This window comes from Clupea harengus, chromosome 7, assembly GCF_900700415.2.
Source record: "Clupea harengus chromosome 7, Ch_v2.0.2, whole genome shotgun sequence".
NCBI lineage: Eukaryota > Metazoa > Chordata > Actinopteri > Clupeiformes > Clupeidae > Clupea > Clupea harengus.
The window spans coordinates 28,073,125-28,083,124 of record NC_045158.1 but is presented as its reverse complement, the minus strand read 5'-3'; the positions used below and the strand labels follow the sequence as shown (position 1 = coordinate 28,083,124).

Sequence of the window (10,000 nt, the reverse complement as noted above, 5' to 3'; positions counted from 1 at the left end):
GCAGGCAGGCCATGCGCAGCTCTTGGCATGCTCAGAGAGGAACAGGAAGCTTTTGTTTATTTTCTCTCTTTTTTTTTTTTTTTTGCTTTAGTTTTTGTTTTTGGATTTGGTTTTCTATGAAAACATGCCTCGTCTATATCTGTCCTCGTCTCTCTCTTTAAAAAACAAAAAACATAGGAAAATGGCTCCTCCAGAGGGCGTCTGTAGTGATGTTGGACATGGTTGCAATAGTTGCTATTTTTGTTGTTGTTGTTGTTGTTTTTGTTGTTGTTGTTGTTGATGTCGTTGTCGTCATGGAGACGGGTGGTTGTTTCGGTGACTGGTGTCTCGCCGCTCTTCCGTGCCACATCACTGTCTATCATGTGTCTGTGTAGGGGGAGTGAGGGGGCGGGTCCTGTGAAGGACAAACAGACCAATCAGAAAGGAAGTAAGAGTCACCGAGTCAAGTCCCAAGTTATCATCCAGTAAGGTTGGACTAGTGTAAGCTCAAAGGTCAGGGTCTTCGATATCAGAACACTACTTTCCCTGCGCTCACCTGCATTTGATTGGCAGACAATAGTTTGACAGGCAGTATGTGGTTGACCAAAATGACAAGTGATTGACAGGCAGTCTAAAGGGAGGGGCTAGGTGACTGGTGATTGACAGTCTGGAGACTGGCTCAATCTAGTGACAGACAGGCAGGAATGAGGGAGAGAAGCTTGTTGATGAATGATACAGTATGTTCAAACACAGAAGGAGACAAAGCAAAAACACTGAACAGTCAACAAACGAAACACACAAGTAAGTACTGCGGAAATGGCACGGTTACACACTGTTCATACCGCACAAGGGCGTGGTGCTGTATGAACACATGAACAGACAAAAGACACACACGCGCGCGCGCACGCACACACACACACACACACACACACACACACACACACACACACACACACACACCACACACACACACTCCCACACCCCCACCCACACACTTACACCCCCCCCCCACACACACACACACACACACACACACACACACGTTATTGCTCAAGGCAATAAAAGCCAGTTGGTTGTCCTTTCTATCTGTAGCTGACTTTGCCGTAGCAGCTGCATAGATTCGACTCCCCCCACACACACACCCACACACACACATTCCCCCTCACACACACACCCACCCCCACCCACACCCACACTCACACACACACACACAATCACACATCCCCCCCCACACACACCCACCCACACACTCACACATTCCCCCACACACAAACGACATATCATGGACTTTTGGATTGTTCATAGACCAAAACAAAACTGCTCTAAACGTGCTAGCCAAGTACACATCCATACCTCATCTGACATTGGTGTTATGAGAAGCTGTAGCCCGGCGGGTGCAAAGACACAATAGACATATTAGGTGGTGACAGTGTAGTGGACACCAGAACTGAGCGTAACTATAGCAACTCCAAAGGGCCCTTGTGCCATTTCGGATATGTTTTTTCCTGCACTTTTAGAAAATGGGATAAAACTGAATCACTCGATGGCTGGGAGGAAAGCCATAGGTTTAATCTACATTATTTAGCTTGCAGGAGTTAAGCAGCCAATACAAAAATTGTATATCAATCAAGAACCCAACAGATTTAAAAATCTATAATTGATATAATGGTAAACATAGAAGTATCTCAAAGCATTGTCATTGTTACATTTTGATGTTTAACTGATGAAAATAGTGATGATTACAACAGCTATGGACAGCTCATCACTTGAATCAAATGTGAGGTATAAATCAGCTGTGACTAGCAGGTAAACAGGGACATCAAAATGCTCTTAAACTGCAGGACCACACAATGATACTTGACTAAGAGCTAACACAGCTAACGATATAGGCACACAACTGATATTCATATTCAAATAAAATGTATTAAGAAAAATCTATACTGTATGTTGAACTCCCCTCTTTTCCTTTCTATGTGGCTGTTAACCTGTGTTAATAAATGTAATCTGATACTAGCCTTAGCACAAACGTAACATGCCTTTAGAGCTTAATAGAGCTTGCATACTAAGCCCCCGTTAAGACTAGCATGAACTCCAAAGTAACATGCTAAGTGCTAAGTGTGCTTACACATACTACCAGTCTACTCACAGCCTCATGTTTTCCGATAACATATACATTACTTTACACATATAAGTACCACGCACGGGCCCTTTCAACTTATAATGTGCAGTGACTTTTTTTTTTGCAAGGTGTGTTGGCATGGCCTTACAATGCATTCAAAAGTCATCTGCTATTTCCATATATATCAGGCCAAGGCACATTCCGAGACACGGAGGGTTGGTTGGTCAAAGCAGGAAGCCCAGACTGTGCCTCTTCAATCAGTCATAATATTATATTATTATTAGTTTCATCCTTTGATACAGTTTTAGCTTATCACAATAAGATACAATCATCATTCTGACCTGCTCAGATCAAGGCAGACACTATAAATGAATGAATTAATAATTACAATTATTAAATGTTATGACTGCGGTGGATAAAGTCATTTCAAATAAACTTAGAGGCCAATGCCAATGCATCAACTTGCACAACCTCATTAACTTGGACGTGCAAATGAGTTGCGAACATTCCTTTACAAACTCTCCAACCCCTCCTGCGATGAACAGTTCATCAGGCATGAAATCACCAGAATGTCCCTTGCAATATTATGAAAATACCAATACACAGTCACAGTATCTCACAAATGTTGTGAAAGTGGTTGAGCTTTGGAGAACACAAGAGCCTTTATGAGTACGTGAGTGGTCTTCCAACACCGTGTGGACGTTTGAGTTGCTTGAACATGCCACACGTCTCCACTCAGACACATCTAACCAGAAACACTTGCTACATATATATATATAAACCCACATTTTTTATCTTATTTAATTTAATATTCCCCACCCTGGAAACTGCCCTTCTTGTATTTTAAACTGTTGTTACTTGTTATATGTTATATGTTATATATATTTGACTTTGACTTGACTTTGACATCTCCTTTAAGTGACATCTAAACAATTATGAGATCTTCTGAAGAATCCTTAATGGTTCTGGCTGAGCATTCTATGTTTTGTGTAAACCTTTTAAGGTTTCTTTGAAAAAACCTTAAAGGTTTTAAGGTTTCTTTGAAAAACCTTAAAGGGTCCTCCTGTGAAGACAAAGTGCAAAACAGCTACTGGATGTGAAAAAACACTCTGACCCTCTCCACAATTATTTGGTTTCACCTGTTTACCTGATTCATCCATCTGTTCTTCTCTCCGAACCTCCTGTTTCCTGCCTGAACTGTTCATTGGTTTAAAACTCTACAGTGTATGCTTCACTATGCCTAGTCATTGACACCTGTCCTTGTCAACGTCTTTCCGAATTAGCTGTCTGGTCTGATGCATTTTTGTTAGACCTGTGTATCACACTCTTGACTCAGTGTTGTCAGCTCTGTGTCTTAATACTCTTTTAGATACTCTTGGCTCCCTACGTTACTCAAACTGAGAACAGTTGCAGATACAGTACCAGTCAAAAGTTTGGACACACCTTTCATTTTTTGGAGAAGTGTTTTCTTTACTTTTATTATTTTCTACATGGTAGATTAATACTGAAGACATTTAAACTACGAAAGAACACATATGGAATGATGTACTAAACAAAAAAAGTGTTATCTACCATGTAGAAAATAATAAAAAAGTAAAGAAAACACTTCTCAAAAAAATGAGAAGGTGTGTCCAAACTTTTGACCGGTACTGTATGTGTTTGCATCATGGGTAGTGAAATACAAGTACTGCAAAATCAGCTAATGTCAAACAGCTGTTTAATCCCAGGGATTACACACAGGGATTAAGCCCGTGCTGTACCTGCAGGAAGAGGAGGGGATGTGGGGATCACTGCGGAACCCTCCGCAGACTGACGCACTTTACTATCTGAGCACCTTTCTTCATATCCACAACATCGGGCTACGGAGGAGAGGAGTGTAGGGAAAGCCAGGGCCCCCAGGGATGGAGAGATGGTGTTGAAGACAACAAGAGGGAGGTAAAGGAGTGCAGAGGATGACCAGATTGAACACGAAAGGAACAAGAGAGATACACAGAGAGGGAGAGGAGAGAGAGAGAGAGAGAAAGAGAAGGAAAGAGATACACAGAGAGGGAGAGGAGAGAGAGAAAGAGAAGGAACGAGAGATACACACAGGTAGAGGAGAGAGAGAAAGAGAAGGAACGAGAGATACACAGAGGGAGAGGAGAGAGAGAGGGGGGGGACACAATAGGATAATAGGAGATGGACAGAATTAGTGAAAAGACAGGAAGAGGAGGATGAAGGATTGGTGAGAGGTAGTGGTGATGAGAAGCCAGACAGCAGGAGTCAGACATAAATATTGGAGCAGACAGATGGAAAGTGGAAGAGCATTGAACACAGCGATTGGATTAGAGATTAGAGGAGTTAAGGTTTGATAGAGATGTTTATAGGGTGAGGGAGGGCGCAAGAGAAGGCAAGAAAGGCAGAGAGAGAGAGAGAGAGAGAGAGATAGAGAGAGAGAAGAGAAAGCAAAGGTATCAGAGATGTCTGCAGAGAACTCTTAAGCAAAAGCACAAAGAACAGTCGCTTTCACAAAGAGGCCCAGGGAGAGGCTAACACCCAGACTAAACTAGTAGAGTACAGAGGCCCAGGGAGAGGCTAACACCCAGACTAAACTAGTAGAGTACAGAGGCCCAGGGAGAGGCTAACACCCAGACTAAACTAGTAGAGCACAGAGGCCCAGGGAGAGGCTAACACCCAGACTAAACTAGTAGAGCACAGAGGCCCAGGGAGAGGCTAACACCCAGACTAAACTAGTAGAGTACAGAGGCCCAGGGAGAGGCTAACACCCAGACTAAACTAGTAGAGTAGAGAGGCCCAGGGAGAGGCTAACACCCAGACTAAACTAGTAGAGCACAGAGCAGAAAGGCAGGGTTAGGGTGGAACAAGGGAACTAACTAACGGATGTTAATTTAAATGTGTCTGTGAGAAGGACTAGATCTACAGAACAAACCAGGTTTGAGACAGGACTAGCATCTAGATTAGAGCTCATCATTAGCGACAGGGACAGGACTAGCATCTGGATTAGAGATCCTCATTAGCGACAGGGACAGGACTAGCATCTGGATTAGAGACCATCATTAGCGACAGAGGAGAGAGTAGCTGGGATAGCAAAAAAGGACTACAGGAGATGGAACTACCTGGCAAACAAGAGGAAGGACTAGAAGATGGATTAGGGGGGGTGCTAGAGGATGACAGAAGGGAGAACTAGTGGCAGAACTGCATCAACGGTTAGTGGAGGTGAAAGTAGAATCAGAACCAGAAGTGAAATTTGATATGTGTCGCGCGAAAAACATGCTACAGAGGAAGCATTGCAGAGGACCAGAGGGGCGGAGCCTGTAGTAAAGCAAGAGGAGGAGCTTGACAGAGATGGTCTGCGTTGCCATGGAAACTCAGCCACACTCAGGAAGTACCACAATTTCAGGAACGTCAGTATCTTCAACATGAACAACAAAGAAAAAACACAGTGCATGCTTTGCCGCGGTCAGAAATGGTTACACGTAAGACCTGTGACGTGACGTGACAATGACGATTAGGAGCAAGATTCCCTCTGACCCCCAGGAAGGACAAGAAGTTGAAAATGGAGCTTTAAAGCCAAACCAGTGGCATGCGTGGAAGTTGTGAAAATGACGTCATAGCTGAGAAGGCCATCCTGTTTAGGTTTCCCTCGGGTACTGTTTAACCGTCACGTCCACACATGCTTTGCATGACATGGCTGACCCAGCAATGGTAAACAACAACCTGTCCAACAGGGGGCACTGCTTGACTATGGATGCTTAATTATGGATGCTTCAAGATATTATGTTATATTAACTGTTATGTTAAGTCACTGTTTGGAACGCTTACATTATTATGAAACCTTGAAAGGGAGAAGGGTGCTTTAGAATGGGAAGCTTTGGGGGAGAGTGGTTGGGATATCTGGTTGTTACACAGCACAGCAAACCGGAGCTTTCTATTCCCTCAGTACCCTCCAGGTCCCCGTTCAAGGTCTTTTCCCCATCTTAATCTATCCTGTTTGTAGAGAATCAATAAAGTCATGTGGGTCTTCTCCCTGTGGCCCAATTCATGGATTCAAATTCACACAGCCATTTTATATCAATAGCTGTTTCAACTGGGAGAATGCAGCTTTCTATCTATAAATGTGATGGAATCTGAAATTACAGATTCATTGTATCTGAAATGACTGATACGCTATCTCAAATACAGGCACTACACTACCATTGCAATAGGACAAGGCAAGACACTAGTATACACTCACACAGAAAACTTGAATTGCTACCCAGTACAACACATTAAACACTGTCACAGCAAGCTCCAGATTCACAAGAACATAAATATTATATCTCTGATTTTAGCACAAACAACACACCACCCTCTAGCACATGAGTCTAGTGTCCTCTCATACGATCAAATCCATTGCACATTCACTCAACACATTTTGTGAAACAGTACTAATGCTGTCCACATAGACAACACACACTAGTTACAGTCATGTTAGTAGACATCTGCACAAAACTCTAAATTACAATACATTGGTAAACTACTCAAGCATTTTATTGCACAACACACCGTTATGTTTGCAGACATAACTCCTGCTTCTGTCTAACCTAATCTAATCGATCTAATTTGAAGAGAAATACCCATCCCATCGCCCAAGTCATGAGGACTAAATATCACTACATTTCTACTATTCAGAATGTTTGACTTATTTAAAAAAAATAAAAAGTCTGTTAACTTTCCTCCATCCCTCCCGCTTTTCAGGGAAACACACCAAACTGAAGTTTTTAATGTTATCTTTATTGGGAGTTCCTGACTGGGGCACTTACTGAGTATGAAGCACGCTAACATCTACACATGTTAACACAGGGCAAGTGGCCACAGCTCAAACTGGCTGTCCTGTTTCTAGCGGCTCAGTCTCCTGAGCGTTAAAGACATGCCTCTGTTGCAATCTGCTCGGCCTTCTCCCCAGTGCACTGTAGCCTGCTTCTGCTTTGCTCGGGATCTGAGTAGTCAGATCCAGCTCAGGCTCAGTTTAGGCCTGGTTCAGGCCCGGTTCTGGGCCTAGTTTAGGCCTGGTTCAGGCCCGGTTCTGGGCCTAGTTTAGGCCTGGTTCAGGCCCGGTTCTAGGCCTAGTTTAGGCCTGGTTCAGAGGCCCACCTTGGAGTCGTGGCCTAGCACAGCGTAGCTGACGTACTGCTCGTTGTCTCCCTCCAGTAGGCCCTCAGAGAAAGAACCTTCCATCTGCAGCTCACCACCCTCATCCTCCTCTGCACCTTTCCCTCTGCGCACCACCTTCCTCACGATCTACAGCGCCACCCGCAGGATCGGAGATGCACAGCAGCCCACAGGAGATGGCAAGGAGAGAAGGGGTACGAGGAGAGGTGGGGAACAGCAGGAAGAGGGGATGATGGGAACAGAGAGACAGTTTAAAGGGAGGAAAGGGTGGATACAGAGGATGATGAGGAAGAGAAGAAAGAGGGTTTGGGGAGAAAAAGATGGATGAGAAAAAAGATGAGAAAAAGAGGGGGAATGAAAGGGAGGAAGAAAAAAAGGAAGAACGATGAGTGACTGAAATAATATGACGGGAGGGTTTAAACAAAATGTTATGAAACACATTTGCTTTGGGCCCCAGCAGAGGGTGCTGTACAGTCGATCCACAGTGCCATCCTTTCCTACACCTCTCACTCTACTGAACAACAGCTCTAATCACTCTACTGAACAACAGCTCGAATCACCTTTCTGTCTGGAAATGTAAGTTCACTCATAACCATTAGAGTTTCTCTTCATTCAGGTTAGGCACCCCCCCCTCAGGGAACTGGTTTGTTTTGGGAGCTAGGCAGACAACAACTCCACGCTAGCTGACTCAGGTTAATGAACGTGTTCCATGATTATTGGTAAAGTAATAATCATTACCACTGTTATTATAGTTTTTCACTTCTGTACAGTATGAGAGAGAAATGGGCCAACACTTTCTTCAAAGTGCAGCAGTCATGGAAATTATAAAGCATTTATAACCCATCAATGAGCCTTTGACATGCCACAATAAAGGCTTTATAAACAAAGACATTAAGAGGCGCTTGCTTAAAGCCTCCTTAACTCTTGTCATTTAAACAGCTGAAACCACATGGACAGGCTTCTTGGGTGGTTTATAAGCGCTTTATAAAGGCTGGGGATGTGGACTGTGAGTACGCCCCCCCCGTGGGCCGTCACCGTACTGCGCCCCCCCTGCCAGGCATGATGGGAAGCGGGGTGGGAAGCTGACCTTCTTGGTGACTATGTTGCCATGCTCATCTGTGAACTGCTCCTCACTCACGTGCTCGCCGGGCAGGTCCTCCGCCTCATCACCCTGTGGGACACGCAGCAACACCAACAGGTTACAGATGATCACACACACACAGCACACAGCAAACATGGAATGGGTCATTAGAAAATACTTAAAAACCTGAGAGTGCACATACACACACACACACACACACACACACACATTCACATACAGGAAAGAGTACATTCTTTATTTTAGACACCAATTTGATCTCTCTCTCTCTCTGTCTCTTTCTTTCACACACACACACGCACACAGTGTTCCTTTTTTTTGCTTTGTAAGGGGTAGGACTTTGCCGTGTAGCGTAGAGAGCACAGGAGAGAAATGATCTTGAGAAGAAAAACTAGAGTCAGCACATACTAAAGAGTTAAAAATAACCAGAGGAGGTGGTGATGGGGGAGGGAGGGGAACAAATCACTAGATGAAGAACAGCGAAAGAGGATGGGTTTTTTTTTTTTTTTTAAAGACTAACTTTGAATTGCGAGTGGCTACACATGTGATTGGCTTTTGTGTGTGTGTGTGTGTGTGTGTGTGTGTGGTGTGTGTGTGTGTGTGTGTGTGTGTGTGTGTGTGTGTGTGTGAAGATATACAGAATGTTTTATCTGTACATCATTACCTCATCAGCTGTGTCATGGCTGGAACACTTTGCCTCTACAGCTGATGAAGCTGATTATATCTTATGACTGAAATGTTTCAATTCACTGCACTGTCTCGAGTCCTTGAGGTTTCCCCCTCTTTCTCTCTATCAAGTTGTTGTGAGTGTGTATTTGATGCTCTCAGTGGTGAGTGTTGAGTGTGTCTTTGATGCTCTCGGTCTGAATGAAGAGTGGTGTGTGTGTGTGTGTGTGTGTGTGTGTGTGTGTGTGTGTGTGTGTGTGTGTGTGTGTGTGTGTGTGTCTGTGTGTGTGTTGAGTGGTGAGTGTTGAGTGTGTGTGTGTGTGTGTGTGTCTGTGTGTTGAGTGTTATGTGAGGTCCTGTGTTTCACATCCTGCTAAATGTTTCTTGACAGAGACCCCAGCAGCTGTGATGTCACTCATCTAGCACAGTGGCACTGAGAGATAGACACACACACACACACACACACACACACACACACACACACACACACACACCTGCCCTCCTGTCATCAGGTGAAAGGGCAGCTGGTCGTCCATGGTTGTGTGTGCATGGACGTACGTGTGTGTGTGTGTGTGTGTGTGTGTGTGTGTGTGTGTGTGTGTGTGTGTGCGTGCATGTGTGTGTGTGTGCATGGACGTACGTGTGTGTGTGTGTGTGTGCATGTGTGTGTGTGTGTGTGCATGGACGTACGTGTGTGTGTGTGTGCATGGACGTTTTTTTTCGTTAACTGAAATAAAAATAAAAATAAAAAGAGACTTTATAAAAAAACGATAACTAACTGAAACTGTATTGTGTCCTTTACAAAACTAACTAAAATAAAATAGTTATATAATTATAGAGAAAATTCTTTAGTTTTCGTCTTTTGTCAATTTCATACATAGTACTAGTCAAGTCTATCTTCCGCTGTACCACTTTAAGTACACGCCCCTCGCCTGGTATCATGGCGGAAAAAAGTCAGGAGAAAGCGACAGAGTCCTATTTGGGAT

At 43.9% G+C, this 10,000-nt stretch overlaps 1 protein-coding gene across 1 annotated transcript in view; it reads right to left on the bottom strand.

The window, feature by feature from the left end:
* Positions 1-230: 230 nt before the first annotated feature.
* Positions 231-10,000, bottom strand: part of LOC105894373 (ankyrin-1-like) — a 139,378-nt gene continuing 129,608 nt past the window's right edge. Inside the window, 4 exon segments of the mRNA XM_031571020.2 lie at positions 231-394; positions 3,859-3,957; positions 7,232-7,378; positions 8,337-8,420. Of these exon segments, the coding sequence (XP_031426880.1) occupies positions 3,886-3,957; positions 7,232-7,378; positions 8,337-8,420 (303 nt within the window). The 3' untranslated portion in view covers positions 231-394; positions 3,859-3,885.